Source organism: Lates calcarifer, linkage group LG2 (genome assembly GCF_001640805.2).
Source record: "Lates calcarifer isolate ASB-BC8 linkage group LG2, TLL_Latcal_v3, whole genome shotgun sequence".
Taxonomy (NCBI): domain Eukaryota; kingdom Metazoa; phylum Chordata; class Actinopteri; family Centropomidae; genus Lates; species Lates calcarifer.
In genome coordinates, this window is record NC_066834.1 from 19,916,754 (window position 1) to 19,938,319 (window position 21,566).

At 43.3% G+C, this 21,566-nt stretch overlaps 1 protein-coding gene across 7 annotated transcripts in view; it reads left to right on the forward strand.

Annotated features, from left to right (window-relative positions):
* kif13ba (kinesin family member 13Ba) overlaps positions 1–21,566 on the forward strand; it is a 42,918-nt gene that overhangs the window by 14,963 nt on the left and 6,389 nt on the right. For 4 of the 7 annotated variants that reach the window (XM_018697403.2, XM_018697400.2, XM_018697402.2 and 1 more), the window contains 35 exons: positions 1,416–1,428; positions 2,054–2,114; positions 2,262–2,354; positions 3,136–3,316; positions 4,269–4,356; positions 4,778–4,912; positions 10,180–10,292; positions 10,753–10,864; positions 10,994–11,206; positions 11,292–11,402; positions 11,519–11,653; positions 12,164–12,294; positions 12,416–12,502; positions 12,843–13,033; positions 13,142–13,421; positions 13,545–13,707; positions 13,814–13,969; positions 14,196–14,345; positions 14,854–14,979; positions 15,097–15,270; positions 15,392–15,549; positions 15,633–15,765; positions 15,912–16,067; positions 16,183–16,282; positions 16,512–16,638; positions 16,767–16,822; positions 16,992–17,116; positions 17,213–17,488; positions 17,569–17,721; positions 17,917–17,994; positions 18,079–18,129; positions 18,283–18,439; positions 19,285–19,415; positions 19,745–19,807; positions 20,956–21,553. In XM_018697403.2, the coding sequence (XP_018552919.1) occupies positions 1,416–1,428; positions 2,054–2,114; positions 2,262–2,354; positions 3,136–3,316; positions 4,269–4,356; positions 4,778–4,912; positions 10,180–10,292; positions 10,753–10,864; positions 10,994–11,206; positions 11,292–11,402; positions 11,519–11,653; positions 12,164–12,294; positions 12,416–12,502; positions 12,843–13,033; positions 13,142–13,421; positions 13,545–13,707; positions 13,814–13,969; positions 14,196–14,345; positions 14,854–14,979; positions 15,097–15,270; positions 15,392–15,549; positions 15,633–15,765; positions 15,912–16,067; positions 16,183–16,282; positions 16,512–16,638; positions 16,767–16,822; positions 16,992–17,116; positions 17,213–17,488; positions 17,569–17,721; positions 17,917–17,994; positions 18,079–18,129; positions 18,283–18,439; positions 19,285–19,415; positions 19,745–19,807; positions 20,956–21,553 (5,075 nt within the window). The remainder of the gene's footprint in view (positions 1–1,415; positions 1,429–2,053; positions 2,115–2,261; positions 2,355–3,135; positions 3,317–4,268; positions 4,357–4,777; positions 4,913–10,179; positions 10,293–10,752; positions 10,865–10,993; positions 11,207–11,291; positions 11,403–11,518; positions 11,654–12,163; positions 12,295–12,415; positions 12,503–12,842; positions 13,034–13,141; positions 13,422–13,544; positions 13,708–13,813; positions 13,970–14,195; positions 14,346–14,853; positions 14,980–15,096; positions 15,271–15,391; positions 15,550–15,632; positions 15,766–15,911; positions 16,068–16,182; positions 16,283–16,511; positions 16,639–16,766; positions 16,823–16,991; positions 17,117–17,212; positions 17,489–17,568; positions 17,722–17,916; positions 17,995–18,078; positions 18,130–18,282; positions 18,440–19,284; positions 19,416–19,744; positions 19,808–20,955; positions 21,554–21,566) is intronic. The other 3 variants (XM_018697404.2, XM_018697405.2, XM_051076668.1) reach the window with 3 other exon arrangements.

The following is a 21,566-nucleotide window of genomic DNA, read 5'->3' on the forward strand; positions in this document are numbered from 1 at the left end:
CTCGTATAGGTATCATGTATGTCCAGTAGATTAAAATAAAAGCTGTGTTTAAAGGTAGGCTGATGCTGAGGTTGGTAATAGAATAAGTTTATGACTACTGAATGAGCGGGTGCCAGGTAGAAATGAATTAATGGTAATAAATGTTAATGCAGGGGCCAAACCTATGCCCTTTAAATACACCATACAGTAATTGAGATGTTTTACGTCTGATCTGCATGATATCTAATATCAGGCTTTGTGCCAGTCCATCTTATATCTTAATATGTTAAAAGATAGCTGCCCAGACACCTGCAGTGTTGAAAAATGAAACTGCTAGAAAACAGTATATTTGAGCATTGTGACATATTCTTACACACAGAGAAATATACTGTACATTGTGGGTTTATGCACAGCCATTAATATATATAGAGGTGATGTATGTTTTTGTAGTTTATCATTGATCATTTCAGTAGCTTTTTAAAATTGTATTACAAGATTATGAGAATTAGATGAGTTTATTCAGGTCCCTGACATTTCCATGTATGCAGAGATGGCCAGATGGAGTGACCGCCTGTGTGCTGAGGAGATCAGTTTTAAAGGACATGGCTGTTGGCTAAATGCTCATAACACAGACATGTTGGTGTGTGGGTTCATGTGTGTAGTGTGTGTGTGATTGCATGCGCATGTTGTTTCCAGGGTTTCTCTGTAGAAGATCATGCGGATATTGAGGGCGATTCCCTCTTTTAAATGTCAAGTATTCATTTTTAACATTCAAAGGCATTTTTCTCACATGCCTGCTAATTTCTGTGCGTGACCTCGACCCAGTAACCCCTCTACTGCACCATCTGATTCCACCACACACTAACTCAACCCTCTGCCGACTCCAATACCAACCCCCTCTACCACCCAGCTCCCCCCCCCCACACACACACTCTCCCCACACACCCATGCCCACACACCAACATTCCCACAACAATTCACCCAAGATTTTTTTTTTTGTCTCCCCAAGCCATCAAAGATGAATGCTCAGCCTGACATCCACAGACACACACCCTCACCAGATCCCCTGAGAAATTGGTTTTGACATGTGACAAACAAGATGTAAACAAGCAACACACACACACACACAAGGTTGATATTCAGTTAAATGTGGACTAAAGTGAAAACAAGGAAAGCTTGAGGCCAGTGGCTCTGTCTTCATCTCCATGTCTGTCTCTGTTCACTTAGTTTCTACTTGATATGAGGACAAAAACAGTGATAGACAGATAGCTACATAAATAACTTCCATTCTCAGTCTGGAACAACATGAGCCAACATTCAGAGTGTGTTGACTCTGAATGGCCAACACACTGCATCCTCTCTGACACGTGCACTAACTGTCATTTATCTCTTTTTCCACACGTTCCTGCGGACTTTGACCCTCCCAACATCATCAGGAGTCAGTCCAAGGTAACGGCGCTCACACAAACATACACAGACATTTTCAACACGGAGCTAATTCCATGGTTGTGAATCATCTCTGTGTTAAACAAAGAAGCCGCTGTATTTCTTCCACTCACTTTTTGAACTGTGTGGAGCCGTTCAGGCACTGATACAAAGTAATGATTTGTAAAACTATTTTTGCCGAATGAGTCTTGACTGATTAACTAACTTTAAACCGTCAAGGAATACTTGTTGCTAGGAAACATTAGAGCATGCTTTTGGCTGCGTGGCTCAGTTTTTTTTGGTTTGTTTTTTTGCCAATTTACTGTACATTGACATTTCCCAAGAAGGTCATCTGAAAATTACCATAGTGCCACACAAAACACATGACACTTATAATACACTATGCTTATACTATAGTATGTTGATTGCGAAAAACTCAGCATTATCCAACATGAATCCAATACTGGTAACAGGTAGATTTTATTTCTTGGTTTACTGTCATTTAAAAACAACATCCATTATTTACATGTGTAAACAATGTGTGATACTTGATTTAACGTTAGCATTGCTGTGTCACAACCGGCCATAAACGCCCTCTTTCTGTGTCTCTCATGCTGTTATTTTGGCTGTGTCTCCATGTACTTTCCAGGTCTTTGCCTATGATTACTGTTTCTGGTCCATGGACGAGACAGATAAGGAGAAATTTGCAGGTTAGTGAATTCATATTGTTAACATTTTATCACTGCATTGTCTTAAGACGCCAAACTACTTTGGCATTTGAGTCATTCAATTGAGAATGTACACAGTTGCACAGAATGATATGCTCTGTGTGTGTTTGTGTATGTGTCTGTCTCCAGGTCAGGAAGTGGTGTTCCAGTGCCTTGGGGAAAGTCTTCTCTGTAACGCCTTCCAGGGCTACAATGCCTGTATCTTTGCCTATGGACAGACTGGTAAATTATTATGTTGCAACTCACTGTTCTGTGGTCAGTATGATATGAATATGCTATATTATTAAGCACATGATCCTACTTTGATTAAGGCTATAATGTTCCGTTTCTGTTGACACAAAGGTGTTGATTTAACTGTATGATCATTTTTGATGATGAAGTTTTGGCTTTGGTCTTGGTATTTCTATTTTGTTTCCCTAGTTTATATCAGTGAGGTTACAGTACATAGCATGACATTATAACCTTCATGAAGAAATGGGAAACTGAGTGTATTTTATAATAGAGCCAGCTACATAACTACAGGAGCTTGACACAATAATTGAACAATTACCCTGTACCTTTTATAGCAAAGTGCCTGTAAGCATTTTGTAAAATGATTAAGAGGAGTGTCAGCGTGGATGTGTTGGAGCAGAAGGCTTGGGCAGCCTCTCCTCTCTCCAGCATGAGCAAAATACCAAAACAGTTGAAAACCAAAAGCAGAGCTTCAGAGGCATGATAAATGTGCACAATGTTGCAGAAAGCCAAACATACCCTACCAGCGTCACCCAGACAGTGTAGATATGTGCACTGGTTAAAATACAAGCTTCTGCTTCGTCAAAAAGGTACAAGGCTGATGCCTGAATATAAAAGACTAAGCTACATGTTATAAACGAGTTAGAGTTGATAAATGAGGTCTCTCACATTCTGTCATAATATAATACTTTCACACCTGTTAGATACTGAATTGACGAGAAATCTCAAGTACCACTGTTCACCTTCAAGTGTGCGTCTGTGTTGTATTCAGGTTCGGGAAAGTCGTACACTATGATGGGTTCAGGGGACCAGCCAGGTTTGATTCCCCGCCTGTGCAGTGCTTTGTTTGAACGAACCCAGAAGGAACAGCGGGAGGAGGAGAGCTTTACTGTTGAAGTTTCCTACATGGAGATCTACAACGAGAAGGTCCGGGATCTGCTTGATCCCAAAGGGTATGACCTCAACCTAATCTTCCACTACCCTTATAAATGAAAGGATGATATTTCACACTGTAGGCCATAGTGACTCTGGAAAATTCTAAAACTCAAAAACGAACCATTTACACTGCTACATTTGTATTTACTTTTTCTTGCCCCAAATTTGTTAGTGATATTGTTTAAACGCAGTTTGTCTCTTTGTAATGTTAGTATCCAGTTAATGCAAATTCTACTTATTGCACCTGATTCTCATTAATATCCCTCTACCAAAGAGATAACATTGAAGAGTTAACTTACAGTCACGTTTGGTTGATTTCCAAATGCAGACCATTTGGACATGGGCTACATGGCCATGAATTGGAATGTGGCACGTTGCAGACACAAACACTGGGGCATTACCCTTAAAAATACATACATTGCCCATATGTTGTTTGTCTTTGTAAGCCTGTGTTTTAGGTATCTGGAGTCATTTTTAGTTCTAAACCTCAAGTTATTTGGTAGAGCAGAGAAATCAGAGGTTGATTCTGGTATCGCCAGCTGCTGTGGTCAGTGGATAAAAGGATTATCATTCTGCCCGGCACTCACTGGTGGAGGCCAGTTCATGTCCAGCAGGTCAGCAGTAAATCAGGGGCACAGGCCTGTGTCTGCTGCCCCAGACAACATAACCTTTGACCTTCACTCACTAAATGACCTTTAACCTCAGTAAAACAGGCCAAAGAGGAGAAGACCATCTGACAGCCATATGGGCTTTGCTATGGAGCAGAAAATGATGAAGTTCTCAGGCCTGGAGCAAGTTTGAATCAGAGTCAGAGAGCCAAGTGCTAACAAAGAACTGGGGAAAGTTGTAGTGGTCGCCAGGACCAGCTGAGTCTATTCTGCGGTCCCTGCTAAATACATGGCTAGTATTATAGCTAGAGTGACATTGTTGTTTGTCTGTGTTTCAAACCTGTTTTCATTTTCTGTCCAGGGGTAGACAAACTTTGAGGGTGAGGGAGCATAAAGTTTTGGGCCCCTACGTGGATGGCCTGTCTCGACTAGCTGTGGCCAGCTACAAGGTAAACTTGTTTATCTTAAATAGTGGTTTTAAGTTTTTACCATGCTTTTATGCCAGTTTTATTGACACTCCCCCACTCATACTGCTAACATCCACTGGTCAAATGCTGTATCTTGCTTGCGTTCCCTCTCACTATGATCTTTAAATTTTGAGGATTTTTAACAGAGTTGCTCACATGAGTCACACACAGTCTGTTTAGTGGTTCCACCAATCACAGCGAAAGGAGGTTAGTTCTTAAAATATCAGAATTCAAAACATTTTGTAATTTACATCAGGCTTTCCAGGAGATTCAAATACACTTTAAAGTTGCCATATATATACACAAGCCCAGAATACATCAAACCAGTCTGCACGTAGAATAAAAGTGGGAAGAGATTATTATTATTTCCATATCAATTGTATGATTTCTGTTGTTCTGACAGGACATTGAGTCTCTAATGTCAGAAGGGAATAAGTCTCGGACTGTCGCTGCTACCAACATGAATGAGGAGAGCAGTCGATCGCACGCCGTCTTCAACATCATCCTCACACACACACTCAAGGACTTGCAGTCTGGGGTAAGATATAACTACACAAATACACACACTCATCTGGGTTAAGACACTTCACTCAAACACGCAGTTTAACATTGTTTACAATAACTCTAAAAATATGATCACAAATCCGTATTTAAGATGCTGTGGGCTGAGTGCAGAGACACTAAATCAGAGCTGTAGATGTGATTGGTGTTAAAAGAGGCAAAAGAAGAGATGCTGTTTGAGCTAGCTCTAAATTGTTCTGGATGTGTGGTGGATTCAATTTAGCCATCAATCATCTGTAATTGTACTCTGGCAATAGTAGTCCTCTAGATAATTAGTGTGCTTGCTTAAAGGCCTCCACGGGGGGCGGAGCCTTCTTCTGCATAGGGGGTAGGTCTGGGACAGTCACTGGGGGTGTAGCTTGTTGCTGTCACAGTTGGTGTTGTGAGGATCATGGTGCTGCATGGGTGTAGGCAGCAAAAGAATTGTATATTCTCTGCCTCTGCAGCCACAGGTGGCAGAGCACAATGGTCTATGGCATGTCCATGTGGGGCGGAGCCCTGACTGGACGTTGTTAGTGGGACTTAATATAAATGTGATGCTTCTGCCTTCTCTGGTTCCAAATATTTTGTTTGTTTTTAGAAAAGCCCAGTTCTTACTCTTCAAGGTTGGTCAGCAAACATAGATTAAACTGTAGAAAGGCAACAATGGCTGCTTCTGAAGTCAAGCTTTTTTTTCTCCATGTCCCACACGTTAACATCCACCCATACTGCAACTTTGTGCATCATCAGGTATTAAACCCCATCCTTCCCTTGCTCTCTGTTGTCCATTTGTGTGAGTAACTTTGTGCACTTTGACTGGGCAAACAGTGACTGGCAAATTTTTGATCAATCAGCTGCTGCTGCCGGCGGGTGATGTCAGCTCAGCTGTCTGACCAGGCACTCCAAGAAAAGACCTAAATGACTAATTCTCCATTCCCACTGACCCACTTAGCCTCTCCTGCTCCTTGCTCTTATTTCCAGACAAACTTGCCACCAGAGCATCCTGTTAATAATTCACAGGCCGTGACTGCGCGTTTGTCAGCTGATACAGGCTGCTCTGTTTTCAAGGCACACCCAGAGTCAGTCACTAAGTTGGTCAGTCAGTCAGTAGGTTCGTCAAGCAAAGAGCTAACACAGACTGTGTAGTCAGTGAGTGAATCACTTGGCTGATATGTCCTGCAATTGCATGAGTCGGTTCTATATTTTTCTTTTTTTATAATCTCTTCTTTTCATGTTGCACGGTCATAGGGAACTCCTTTTTGACCACTTCAGACCAACACTAGACCAGATAACAGCGTCATTTGATTACAATTTGAATGATGCCCAGAACTGACCTTGCCACCCTTTGTGCTCTGCCAGTTGTTTAGTATTTATTTTGATTACCTGTTTTTATATTTCACTTTTTGTTGCTTGGTGCTGATCAGCAGTTATATCGTGTTATGTTGGACTTGTTTTCGAAAGCGCAGAGGAAGCCAAAGGAAAATGCTGTGTGCATTTTGCTGTGCAGTATGCAAAATGCCTTTTAAATCAACAGCTGATAAGTAGACTGCTGAACAATGAAACAGTGTTCTCCCTTAGGCAGTGAGTAACAGCAGTTACAGTATCGTCCAACCGGTATGTAAACCCCAGTATTTGCTAAATACATGAACAGAGTGAGTATGTAAACAACCAAATACTGTATTTTTCTTAATCTGTAAAAAAAAAACTATTGTCGAGAAGAATATATGGTATCATAGAATTTAAATATTCATGTCACCATGGCTCTGTCAAAAATTACATTAATGCTTCCTCTACTTAAGTAACTTCCCATCATCCTTAGCTACTGACTGTAAATCATAGTATTTGGGCATATCTGCACCCTCTAATGACTCAGCCAGATAAAGGACAGATAAAAAAAAAAAAAAGACGCCACCTATTAAAAAAAGCAAAATCACTCAGTGCTGGATGAGTCATTCTGAAGCTCAACAGCTCATCACAGGATTTCCTTTCAGTAGCATGCCCTGCTCAGACACTCCACTCAAAGTTCAGTCAGTTTGCACTTTGGCCGTGAATAGTTATTTACTATTTTGATCTCGGCCTTGTTAACTCCAGTCAAGCTTTGGTAACAATGTGTAGTTAGGGACATTGTTTAAAAAGTCCTACAGCTGTTTTTACATGTTTTTATTTTCTCACAATGACATCTTCTATATTGTTCACCATGTGTGGTGATGTGTTGATGTCCTGACACTTGTTCTGTGCTGCTACCTTATAGCTGACAAGCTGCAGGTCCTTCCTGCTGATCAGTTTACTGACTCAGATATCAACTCCCCTGGTTACAGAATCTCTTATTAAGCAAGAAGATGCCACAGGAGCTGGCATTTTGTCCTTTTCACCATTTCACAAGCCAGCCCGATGTTAAGAAATTAATAGGACCAAAGAATGTCTGCATACTCCAAACAACTGATAAAAACACACAGACATACAACTTTGAAAGAGAGAGGTAGAGTTGGTTTACTGGTGTTTCTTTCTAAGTCTGACACACCAGGTAAAGGACTGCACTGCGTGTACAATCCGGTCACTGGTCACTGCAATAAGGAGCTGTAATTATTGAATTACACTTCCTGCTATATGTGCTGGTGTTCACATTCACCAAAAAAGGTTTGGTCTATTTTTGGATCTTATTTCCTCAGTGTTCCAGATACACATCTCATGTTTGTTTAATAATTTGCTTTACTCCAGGAGATTTGAAACTGGCTAGAGACTGATTGGTATCAGTGCTCCCTGAGGTTGTTCTCCATCAGTAAGAGTGTCATGACTGGGTCTTTTTAGGAATCAGATCTTGGGCTTTACTTGCTTTACCTGCGATTTTAATGTGTTGTGAGATGAAACATTTGAGAGGTCTATACAAATGTTTAAGATTAAAACTATCCGTTTCTCAAGACAAGGTTGCCTTTGTTTTCACTGCACAATGGAAACCCCCTTACACACATATACACACACACTCGTTTTACACTGCTCTCCTTTCATCTTGCAAGATTTGATATTTAAAAAAAAACAAACAATAGGTTTCTGTACGCAGCAGAACGAGGTTTGTGTAACTGTGTGACTGGTGTCCCGCTGCAGGAACTTAGCCAGGGGACCAAGAATCTTTTGAGGAACTCAGGAACTAAATTTAGTTCCATTATTAGTTTCAGGTGCTAAAAAAGTCCCTGTCCCGTGGGTAGTACTTTCCAAAGATTTAGGAATTTTAAGGGCAGGATTTGTCCACTGCTGATTGGTCAAACACAGATGCCACTGCTTCTTCAGCTCCTATACTGCTTCATACATAAAGCAGTGAAGTACTCTAGTTTTGACATTAGGACAATGTCAGACATTTCTTGTTGTTTATTAATGTTAAAAAGAAAGTTAGGCTTTGCTGTTGTTCTTCATTTTTCAAGAAGACAGAGAAAGAGAGAGAGAGAGTGCAAATGAGCTGATAACACGAGCTAACAAATGAGAGAGAGGGAGAGGGGGTGGTTGAGAGAGCTGGAGAGTGAACAAAGAGAGTGAAGGAGAGAAATGCAACTTAATGTACTGATTTGTTTCATGGTAGTTGTGTTCTAAAGCAGAAATAAATAACAGTCTGGAGTCTCATTCTACTCACTCATCCACTCATTGTATCCAACACAAACAGAGTCATGCAACAGTAAAGTCAAACAACAGGATGGCCATGAGTTTTCTCATGTGTGAAAACCACATTTCACACATTGCTGTTGTTTTTTAATCTGCCATAGATCTAATCTGCCAAACCTTCACAGTCGTTCAGAAGCAGTGGGAATGCACAAAAGAGACTTGTACTTCCTACTTTAGTTCCTGTGGTTCCCCAGTTCCTGGAACGTTTTAGGGCTTTACACTTACTACTTATGAGACTTGATTATTTTTTCCTATGAACTCAGAATTGTTATGTATATTGTTATGAGTGTAATGAGGTTAAGTGTCAGAGGTCATAGGGTTGTTATGCTTGATACTTTTTGTGTCACAACTCGCAAACCCGAAGTGGCTCTTCATCAGGTACAGAGGCGTAAATATCTATGTGTGGTTTTATGTTTGTTTTTTCCCACTGTGACCTTAGACCTATCAGGACAGAGCAGAAACTGGGGGGCAGTTGGCAATGTGCTACCTGGAGAACTACTGCGGCTGAACAGGTCGACTATAGACACAGAGAGAGGACGGCATCTGCTGACGCTCTAATTTGGGTGCAGGTGTAGATCAGGTGTTAACGTTCAGCCTTGTCAGCTACTGGCCTGTCAGGCTTGGCCTGGAGTGGATCTATCCTAGTACAGATGGCGATGTGATATCCACATCCTCAACAGCTCTTGAAGAGGCACAGAGACAAGCTGTCAACAGAAGACAGGAGATGGGAAACCAAAGTCTTTCAGAGCATTGTGGAATCACATGGTTGCTTTTGTGTGAAAGGCATCGAGTAGGTCTACTCAGCAAGCATGGACCAAAGCATTCAGCCTGAATGCACTGAACAGCAAACTGATGAGGGAAGGTTCCTGATAAAGCCAAACACCTTGTTGTTTACCTCTGGCTTGTCTGTTGCTCTGATGCCTTTAAATCAGGGCAGTGCTCAGTTGAAACTGTCGAAAACCCAGCAGGTGTTTGCCTTGATGTGCAGCCTCCTTGGTGATTAATGTGCAATCAGAGATTTGTCAGACCTCCTGTGGATGTGTGGTACTGCACTCAGGAGTGTCAACAGATCCAGATCTGCATAAATGTCCTACAGTGCAGCTCCAGGACATGTTTATGTCCTTAGACCAGGCTGAACATTGCAGTGCTCTTTGCCATATGGTGTACATATCCATCCACCCCTCTGAAACTGCACAAAGCTGTTAGCCACAAAACAAACACAGCATTCTCTGATGACAATGGCATTTATGACACACATTATTGCTTTGAGTAACATGCTTGCCATATGTCAATTTCAAGTTTGCCAGTGTAATTCTTCATGGACAGTATTATTTAATGTTTACCTTTGCCTGTTGTAACAAGTGAGTACTAAAAGGGGCAAAGTCTGAGCTGAGTTTACCTTGGGTGTAGACTTTTCCACCAAGGTGAACAGAAAGCAGTCTTTTTTTTTTTAACAAAAATGTGAACAGAAAATCAAACATCATCAAATATCATCTTCTGACCTTGGAGACAAAGTTTTGCTAATAAACAGTTGGGTGCAAGTTGTCAGTTCTCTGTAGCAAATGAGCTAATGATCTGACTTCCTTTCTGTTCTCTCCCTCTCTCTCGCTGTAGACAAGTGGAGAAAAGGTGAGTCGGTTGAGTCTGGTGGACTTGGCTGGAAGTGAGCGAGCGGCAAAAACTGGAGCAGCAGGAGAGCGACTGAAGGAGGGAAGCAACATCAACAAGTACGCAAAAACAGTTCAACACACATACACAAACACATTATTGGGTGTTTTCCCAACCACGTTGTTGATTTGTATCTGAACGCCAGATTGTCTTACAGATACTTTACCCTGGCAGTATTACATTTGCTTCTCAAGAATTTTTCTAACCACAGAGCATTGCTCTCTCTCACTAAGACTACATTTTTTGTCATTTGCAATTAAAGTAATTTGCAATTGAATTACCTTACAGTATGTACAATTTTGATGTGATTTTTGTGAATTTGGTGCCATTTGCTTGTACATATGGTCCCAATGCATCAACTTTGTTTTCAGTTTGAACCATTGAAACAACCTTGACACACAGACAGCGATGAACACTGTAAAGCAGGGACCAGGTGATACCAACACACGAAAAGGTACATGAAATAAGATGGATAGCACTTGTCCTCAGTGTATTTGTGTGTATGTGTGTGTTTTTCAGGTCTCTGACTACGCTGGGCCTCGTGATCTCGGCGCTGGCTGAACAGGGAACTGCAAAGAACAAGACTAAGTTTGTCCCTTACAGAGACTCCGTTCTGACATGGCTGCTGAAGGTACATACACAATAAACATATATGCCTGCCAGAGACAAAGGAAGATCTTTCTCTTGTGTGTCTTATTTATTTGCTTATAAAACAATACCACTGTTTCTCTCCTCCTTTATTTTCTCTGCCTGTCTCCAGGACTGTCTGGGCGGCAACAGTCGCACAGCAATGGTTGCAACTGTAAGTCCAGCAGCAGACAACTATGAGGAGACGCTGTCAACGCTGCGTTACGCCGACCGCGCAAAGAACATAGTCAACCACGCCGTCGTTAATGAAGACCCTAACGCTCGCATCATCAGGGAGCTCCGAGAGGAAGTAGAGAAACTACGAGTACAGCTTACCCAGGCAGAGGTGAGGCATTTTTGAAGTCTCAGAAATCAGCATGTCAATATCTCCTCTTTCCCTTACTCTCATCTGCCGTGTGTTTCTTTGCCAGTCTATGAAAGCTCCAGAACTGAAGGAGCGTCTGGAAGAGTCTGAGAAGTTGATTCAAGAGATGACCATCACCTGGGAGGAGAAACTCCGCAAAACTGAGGAGATTGCACAGGTAAGACACAGCAAAAAGCAAGAAAATCTCATAATCAAGTTGATTTACTGCATTTTTCCCCATCAAATAGAGTGAATAAGTGCAAGTATGATGTCTGTCCTTTTGTGTGTTTGTAGGAGCGTCAGAAGCAGTTAGAGAGTCTGGGTATTTCTCTCCAGTCTTCAGGGATTAAAGTTGGAGATGACAAGAGCTTTCTTGTCAACCTTAACGCTGATCCTGCACTCAATGAACTGCTAGTGTACTACCTGAAGGTACACACACATACACACGTTTCTCATGCTTAACTTAATTCCTTTTTCAATTTATTCTCTTGTTTACACAGATCACCAAACCGTAGTATCACTATCATTTATTTTACCATCTGTGTTTGATGCAGTTTCCAGTCCCTCTGCCCTCTAAACATTACATCTCAACTCAGCTGTAATATAAGATCTTAACAAACACACACTGTTTGGGTCACAGAAACGGAAGTTTCATTTTAATAACTAAGCTGAGTGGAAGTCAGTTGTCATCTGACTGACAGTTGGTACTTATGGAAAACAGTGTTTTGTGTGTTGGGAAGCCTCAAGGAGAGTTAAATTAATTATAATACATTTGAAAGCATGAAACAGCTTTCAAGAAGAGGTAATCAAATTGGTGTTTGGGCTAGAGCAGAACAAGTGTGAAGGTTTTACTCCACTAAGTATTACTTGGTCACATTTATTTATTTGTCTAATTCTCAGCTGATAACGTCTTGTAATATCTTGAATATTGTGTCTCAGGAACACACAAAGGTGGGCTCAGCAGACTCTCAGGACATCCAGCTGTGTGGGATGGGAATCCAGGCAGAACACTGTGTCATCGACATTACAGCAGATGCTGCCGTTATCCTCACCCCCTACCGCAACGCTCGGTTAGTTACGCAAACACACCAGAGCCAGGCCCCAGGCGGAGTGTGGAGCAGCTTTTTCCCAACAGAGACATAGTTACATCAGTTTTTAAAGGTACATCCTAATGTTTTTATTGTGTTATAGGACATGTGTTAATGGTTCTCCAGTGACCAGCGCTCTGCAACTTCACCATGGCGACCGAATCTTCTGGGGAAACAACCACTTTTTTAGGTAATTTTAGACAAACCCTAAACATTTGTATGTTGTTTGGAATTTTAAATATTCTAATGTTTTTCATAGTTTGATATTGCTCAATATCCCATTTAGTCAATACAGATAAGTGGCATATGCATGCTTTTCTATTTATTTTAGTTTTATTAAACACACTCAGTTCTTCTTATGTATTCCAAATTTTCCTTACATCTGATCAGATTGTTCTGTACAATTTCTTTGCAAGAATTCTTAAAAATTTTGCAAATCATATCTAATAGTTAATAGACAGTTAGTTTATAGCAAATTAAACAGATGATATCGAAGATCAGATTTAATAGACTGGACATCCTACCTGCAGGATCAACCTGCCTAAGCGACGCTCACGGGGAGCAGAGGATGAGGAGGGGGAGGGTGGCGTAATGAAGAACAGCGGCAGCAGTGAGCAGCTGGATGCAGATGGTGACACAGCCAGTGAAGTGTCCAGTGAAGTCAGCTTCTCCTATGAGTTTGCACAGACAGAGGTCATGATGAAAGCCCTGGGCAACAATGGTAAGGAGGTGTTAGGAAAATTAAATATCTGTACCTGTAAAGACAGGACATCAGTGAGTTTATTTTCCTGTATCTGTTTTCTGACTTGTCTCTGTCACGTCCTGTCAGACCCCATGCAGGCAGTCCTCCAGTCGCTGGAGAGGCAGCATGAAGAGGAGAAGCGATCTGCCCTGGAACGTCAGAGGCAGATGTACGAGCAGGAACTCCAGCAGTTGCGCAAGAAGCTCAACCCGGACCGTCTGTCCACAGGCCACTCTGGAACGCCGGCGTCTGGTCAGCAAGGTCCGGGACAGCAGTCTCACTACCGCAGCCTGGAGAGACTCAGTATGGGAGGCATGAGCCATTCAACCAGCGCTCAGAGCAGACTGAGGCAGTGGAGTGAGGACAGGTGAGAGGCTCTGTGACTGTGTAGCTATGTGTAGGCTTGTTGTGTTGATTAGCCATTGCAAATTTAACATTTCATTTTCCCTTTTCTCTTCTTTCTGCTTCTCTTCCCTGATGCCTCCTGCAGGGAGGTGGTGTTGGTGAGGAGTCTGAGAAGGCTGAGGGAGCAGATAGTGAGGGCAAACCTCCTGGTGCAAGAAGCCTGTTTCATTGCTGAGGAGCTGGAGCGACACACTGAGTACAGAGTCACTCTGCAGATCCCATCGGACAACCTCAACGCAAACCGCAAGGTCTCACACTTACAAAGACAAACACACTCATGTGCGGGTCTCCTGTCTCCTGTTAATCGTAGTCCCTAACCTAATTACATCCGTGTGTGTGTGTGTATGTGTGTAGAGGGATGCTGTGCTCAGTGAACCAGCAATTCAGGTTCGACGTCGTTGTCGAGGGAAACAGATCTGGAGCTTGGAGAAGATGGAGAACCGACTGGTGGACATGAGAGAGCTGTATCAGGAGTGGCAGGACTATCACCTCCATCACCATGACAACCCAGTGAGTTCACTTGGCAACTTTGCCATGTCAAGTGTCATAATAACCCTGCCTGGTCACTATGACAGCACAGTCAGTAAGCACGAGTGCACAAATACTGCATATGACTGTATTAATTGTGTAATGAGGACACACTTAGAACCACAAATAGCGAGCACCATTGATATTGACTGATTAAGACATATTAAAATTTGCATTGTCATAAAAATGTTCTCTTTTCCTTGTCTAGGTAATGCGCTCATATTTCCGTCGAGCTGACCCATTCTTTGACGAGCAGGAAAACCACAGTCTGATTGGTGTTGCCAATGTCTTCCTTTCCTGTCTCTTTTATGATGTCAAGCTGCAGTACGCCATTCCCATCATCAACCAGAAAGGAGAGGTAGGGAGCCACATACACTGCGGTTACACAGATTTAAAAAAAAAAAAATCCTATATCCCATTAAACCCTTTCAATCTTCCTGTCATTCCTGTCATAACTGAAGTAGGTTTAACATTGAAATCAGTTAGGAATTTAAACTTTTCATTGGATTAGCTAGACTAGAATTTATTGTGAATTTGACAAGTGCTTTTTTGTCATGACTTTAAAAAACCCACCAGCTACTTCCATTGAGATGTTGCATCCATTTTTAGTGATCTCTGTGTCACCTGGCCAGATTGACTTTCAGATCAACAGCAGAGGGTTAAATTCTCTATCACCAAATAGAGTGAAACATGTCAGCCAAAAGTCACATTAAGGCCATATTCTTGTTACAAGAATGATTTTGCATGATACCAATATTCTGGGGACAGATAAAAGACAAAAGGGTGAGTAAATTGTAAATCTACCATGCACATGTTGCTGTCTTCCAAGCTTAATCTGTGTTCTGTTTCCTTCTTCTTGTGGCCAGGTTGCAGGGCGTCTCCATGTGGAGGTGGTGAGAGTTGGAGGGGGCTTAGAGGACAACATGGCTGGAGGAGATGAACCAGACAACAACCAAGACACTGAAATCCAGGATCGCAAACTTGTTTGCATGGTAAGACGGACCAATCCTCAGAGTGCGTTACTCTCCGATCAGGAATCTGATTTTGCTTTTTAATTTTCAGCATAAACTCTAAGTTTAAATGACCACTGATCTGTGTATCCTCGACAGATTAAGATCCTGCAGGCCACTGGTCTTCCCCAATACCTGTCCAACTTTGTCTTCTGTCAATACTCGTTTTGGGACCAGCCTGAGCCAATCATTGTGGCTCCTGAAGTCGACCCATCGTCCTCGTCGCCCAGCTCCAAGGACCCACACTGCATGGTGGTGTTTGACAGCTGCAAGGTGAAGCAGCTTATAACAACAAATCTAAAAGCTTTTGTGAATTATGTACAGGTTCTTGGGCTAACCATTGGGAGTGGCCACATTGTTGTTGGCATGACACTGATCTTTATGGGTACTGTAGGAGCTGGCAGTGTCGGTGACTGAGGATTTCATCGAGTACCTCACGGAGGGAGCGGTTGCCATTGAGGTGTATGGACACAGGCAGGCAGATGCAGGCAGGAACCCCGCCCTGTGGGACCTCAGCATCATCCAGGCCAAGACACGCACGCTACGAGACAGGTAGACAGACAACGTCACTGTAACTGAAGAAACACCAGTGCTCTGTTGTTTCCCAGATGTGTTTACAATGTTGGTGTTTGCAGATGGAGTGAGGTAACGCGTCGCCTGGAGCTGTGGATTCAAATCCTGGAGATAAATGAGAACGGAGACTTTGTCCCAGTGGAAGTGGTTCCCGCTAGGGATGTGCGGACAGGTGGAATCTTCCAGCTTCGGCAGGTAGGGATAAGCCCCAACGCACATGCAGTGAATGAGGTCACGGCGTGGGTAACTAGCAAACTTCAGCTGAAAACATCTAAATATTCGAAAGAATAAATAAAGACCTGTGCTTCACACCTCCGTCCTTTCTCCCTTCTCATCTCAAGGGTCAGTCGAGGCGAATCCAGGTCGATGTGCGTTCAGTTCAAGACTCGGGCACCATGCCTCTGATAGCAGAGATAGTGCTTGCTGTGTCAGTGGGCTGTGTGGAGATCAGAAACACTACAGCAAACCAGGAGGGAGACGAGATGGACAGTTATCAGGTAAGCCAGTTGAATACAACTCTGTCTACAGTCCGCTTTCCTCTTTGAGTAAGTCTTAAATTGACTTGAGCTGAATTGAAGCCGAAGATGATTAATTGACTGGTTTGTTGGACAGGAAAGAGATCTGGAGCGTTTGCGGCGGCAGTGGTTAGCTGCCCTCACCAAGAGACAAGAATACCTCGACCAACACCTGCAGAGCCTGGTCACCAAAGCAGGTAACACACAAACACACATCAAAATGCACGGACGGTACATTCAGAGACTCTCACCACACCCCAACGTGCAAAAAATTACACTTGCACTTTCAAAAATCAGTAACACTGCCCTCTGTCCCTGTAACTCTGAGGTTTGTAGTGGTCTGGTGCTTGTAAACATGTCCAGTTTAACTTTGGTGGCTCTTAGTGTAGGAGGTCTTTTAATGTTTGAGTGTTGTTGTGTGCACAGAAAAGACAGAGGATGACATGGAGAGGGAGGCTCAGCTGCTGGAGTGGCGCTTGACTCTGACAGAGGAGAGAAATGCGGTTATGGTGCCCTCTGCTGGCAGCGGCATTCCTGGAGCACCTGCTGAATGGTACGACACATAGCAGGAAGTGCTTGTATCCCTGATTTCATTTGTTTAATGTTTCCTCGTGATTGTTCAAACTGAGCACAAACAAAAATACATGTCGATCACAGTGTGTTTTGCATATCTGTTTACAGGGTTCCTCTGCCAGGCATGGAGACTCATATCCCTGTCCTCTTCCTGAACCTCAAACGTATGCCAGTTCTTCTGATCCATGCACTGATTTCAGCATGACTTTACCACTGTATTGTGATGTATATTGAATTTTGAAAGAATAAATCAAGTCATTTTCATTGTTTAGAGTTAGGCTTTGGATTTTTCAATGCTCAGGGTGCTTTAAATTGTTTTTTTTCTTTCTCCAGCCGATGACCTCAGCTCTCAAGACCAGTTTGAGGTTCCTGAGGCTGGAGGCTGGGATGCCACCTTGACTGGGGAAGATGAGGATGACTTCTTTGACCTGCAGATTGTCAAACACTACGACGGAGAGGTGAGGGTGGACCTGCATTAAGTCATTTTCTGAGGAATTCCTCGAGTCCTTTATGGGAGCAGTTTCATTAACCAGTCGTGTTTGTTGACCCCGCAGGTGAAAGCAGAGGCGTCGTGGGACTCCACCGTCCATGAATGCCCCCAGCTCAGTCGCGGGGGGGCGTGGCCTGAGCAGCGGGTGTACCTGACAGTAAGAGTAGTGGTACAGCTTAGCCATCCTGCCGACATGCAGCTGGTTCTGAGGAAGAGAATCTGCGTCAATGTCAACCCAGGCCGTCAGGGATTTGCCCACAACTTTCTCAGAAGGATGTCCACCCGCAGCACCATACCAGGCTGTGGGGTCACATTTGAGGTGGTCTCCAACATCCCCGGGGTAAGGACATAAAAAGATGGCAGAAAGTCTGCATCGAGCAGGGTGGATTACTAAATCTTTACGATGTTTTGTACCATCAGGACGCCCCTGGATCAGAGGACAGGGAGATGCTCGCCCGGCTCGCCGCCAGCGCACACAACAGCCAGTCAGCCGATGACGAGGCTGCTATTGAGAAATACCTCCGAAGCGTCCTGAGTCTGGAGAACATCCTGACTCTGGATAGACTCAGACAGGTAGATGGAGAAACTGGTGGAAACACATACAGACAGTCACAGGCACAACAGTCAACCATATAATGTTGTTGCATATTTGAAGTGTGTCAAGTTTGTCAGAATATGAAAGTAAATCAAGGCACAGATTATTTTTGACAGTTATTTTTTTTGACATCTTGAAAATCCTGTGTGTGTGTGTGTGTGTGTGTGTTGTAGGAGGTGGCAGTGAAGGAGCAGCTGGCTGGCAGAGGGAGGAGCAACAGACGGAGCCTAAGTTCTCCCTCTGTCCACAGGGTAAAGGCTATGGTAAAGGCTAGGGTAAAGTTTACTGAAGTATAATATTATTTTTCTCACTATACTCTGTCTGTCCATCCTCAGCTGTCTGGAAGTAGACAAGACTTGTCCACAACCTGCCTGCTGGATGATAAGGTAACACACTTTTTGCTATATGTTCACTTTTCAACAACACAAAACTAGTGCACATACAGTACAGTTCAGTACAGTACACATATTTCAGCTCTGATGCTCTATTTGATTATTTTCAAACTAATGCCCTGTCGTCTTTCTGCCTGTACTTCTCAGGGTCGATGGGAAAGTCAGCAGGACATCTTCATGCCATCACAGTTTCAGCGCACCCTCCCCCGCCCAGCCTCCTCCCCTTCCACCTACTCCACCTCCCCTTCTTCATCCCCCACTCCCTTCGCCACGACCCCCCCACAGAACCAGGAACCCGAGCCAGGTAAACCTCCTCCTCCCTCTACTTCTTCCTCATCTCTCTCCTTTAAAGGCCTTTTGACTCCTCTCTGTACTCCCCCATTGTACTCTCCTCTCCATCTGGGTTTATTCATTCTTACACAGATCCCAATACAATTTTGAGACCATTTCCTCCCGGTCTTGCCTTTTCTTCCCTTCAATCTCCTCTTCTATCCAATGTTAACATAACACCACATTGCACTACACCAGCTCATGTTTCATTGTTTCCTTTATAAAATGCTCTCCACCCTGTTCTCATCCATTCCCAGCAAATGTGATGTGTAATAGCTCTTCTCCTACTGTTGTCTTTCTGGCATCATTTCAGTCCCTCTCTGCTTTTTCTAAGACAGTGTGAACTCGTTTATTCTCTCTCCTCATATTCATTACTAAAGCCTGAAAGCTTCAGCTTGCCCTGATCACTCTCATTCTTTTTCTGTCATCTAGCTGACTCATCGTGATTTCTTTGCCATGTCAGTCAGAATTCATGTTACTGTGATCTACTTAGATTAATTCTGTTTTGCTAATAAACAGAATTAATTGCTTTTTGATTCATATCTGTTTGATACTCCAGTAATTAGAATGTTTTTAGAATATTCTCATTGTAATGGCTAAATCAACCATCTGTGCCAGCTGATGTCTTCTCCTGTCAGTCTATCACTGTGTTTGGGTTGTTGCCATTTCTTAGACTCGCTTTCAACTTCCTGTCTTAATCTTTCACACCTCCTCTACCTCCCACACCTCCTCTTGTTTCCTTGCCTCCTGCCTCTCTTCTACTTCCTCCTCCTCCTCCTCCTCCTCTCTGGCTTCCTCACCCCCGCCCTCCCCCCCCAGGTCGTTCAGGACTTGCTGCCTCTTATCTTTCAGTTAAGGCGCTGGTTCCTCAGATGCCCAAACTGCTCAAGTCTCTGTTTCCAGTGCGAGATGACAAGAAGGAGCTGAGACCATCTCCGCACAACCAGCAGGTCAGCAGAGATGGGGCACTAGAGCTCAGTGACGTAGAGCACAAACCATCTCTCTTCCTTTAACAGTTATAGTCAAGGTGCCCTTGAGCAAGGCACTTGAATTTCTTTCTCTTCAGAGGAACTTGAACTTTGTGGATTATTTAATTGTATTTAAATGTGAATAGTAGTAATAGTCCAGGTAACTTTGCTGAAGGAATACATGTCCAAATGCTAAATACATAATTAGTATTTAATTATACTTCAACCAGTACATTTCCGGTGAAGTGAGAATACATGCGCACATACATGTGCCCTATCTCCTTGTCCTGACCTTGTTTGTTGTTACTCAGCAGCATGTGCCTCGCATCATGACATCATCAGGAGGAGACGAAAGCCGAGTCAAAACTGAGACGGTGAGACTGAGCCCCGTCCTCCCTCCCTTTACATGCTGACCTCTGTTTGTTTTATTGCTCCTGTTGGTAGATGCGTAACCTTTATCTAAGATTTGATTGAGAACTTCACCAAAATATTGTTTTCTTTCATGCCAGAGCAGTACATACACACAGTTGATCAAATAATTTTTCTGGATAAACATTTCTGTATTTAAGTAGCCATATGCAGGATGAATCAATCCAATATACAATCAATACAATACTTATATGAAATATAATATTGAAAGCATCCCATTAGTTCTGTCTGTCTGTTCAGTTTAGTTCTGCACTTTTCTAAAGCTTTAAAAAGAGCGAGTGGTCAAAATCCCAGCAGCAGAGACAGATATGCTAACAGTCTGTATTATGGAAAAGCCCTCAAGCCTACATTTTCCACAATTCAAATCAACAGGGTCTTTCATTAGACCCCCTAGCCTCCCTAAATTCCCTCTTTGTTCAACCCCCACACCTCCAGTTTGGAATGCAGACTTTCTGTTAAAAATATGAATGTCAAACCTAAGCTTAGATGGGCTGTTTTTGCAAATTTGCAAAGCTCCTCCAGAGCCACAGAAGACTGCTTATCTACAACTATGTTCACAGGCTGAGTGGTACTCCCTGTGATGACTAAATTGAACTTCATGTGTAAAATTGGTGGATTTCAGTGAAAATGATCTGCAGTCCTTGTTCTCCGAAATTCAGCTAAAACTAAAATGAGGCTTCAGCAGTCTGAGTGAGACAAATCCAGTGGGAATCCTCCAGAGTTTTCATTACCAAATTTCTGAAACCATTTTATATTTTCACTAATGCAGACTGCAGAAGTCTCACACTGTCTTCACTTGAGCACAGTGTATTTTTACACAGAATGAAGGGTGTGGATTTTGTCCCCCATCATTTACACTGAAATATGAAATATGTCCCTCCTCTCCAGTATCCAGTATCCATATCCAGTATGGAGGGGAGGGACTCTGTCCACATAACAGACCACAGGCTTTGTTTCCTGTTGGCCCAAAAGATGATTGTAGCATTTTTGGGGAATTTGATTATTAGTACTGATTATTATTGTTTTGTTTTGCCTTGTCTGCATGCTCTCGTCTGTCCACTCTGTTCCTGCGGCAACTGTGGGTTTCCTGTAGACTGCTGTTCTGCAGCCCCCAACCAAAGAAAGGCGGGCAGAGTTCCCAGAAGTCCCTCCTCTTCCTGTGCATGACCCGCATGACACCACCCCCCTCAGCCCTCTCAGCCAGTCGTCGAGCGGCTACTTCTCCACTAGTGTTTCTACAGTTACCCTGTCTGACGTTCTCCAACCCTCCTCCTCGTCTTCCTCCCTCCTGGCCGCTGAGACCACGTTACCCGCAAACCCTCAGCAGCAGGGTGCTGACAGGAACGATGTTGTGACCTCTCCTTCTCAGTGTGGTGCCAAGATGGCCACCGTCGCTCCGCCCTCTTCAAACAGCTCAGCCAATCACAACAACATCACAGCAGAAAACTCCCTCTCTAAACAGAGGCTGGTAAACTCAGGAGGAGGAGGAGGAGGAGGAGGTGAAGGGTTTGAGCGGCTGGAGATCTTTGTGGACGATGAAGAGCGTAGCCATGATGACATTCTGCCTGACTGGCTGACAGAGGGGGCATATGTTACAGTAGGAGGCAATAAGGCGGGGACGGTGCGCTTCGTGGGAATGACGCAGTTTGCTGAGGGAGTGTGGGTGGGGGTGGAGCTGGACACCCCTGTAGGTGGGTATTCAGT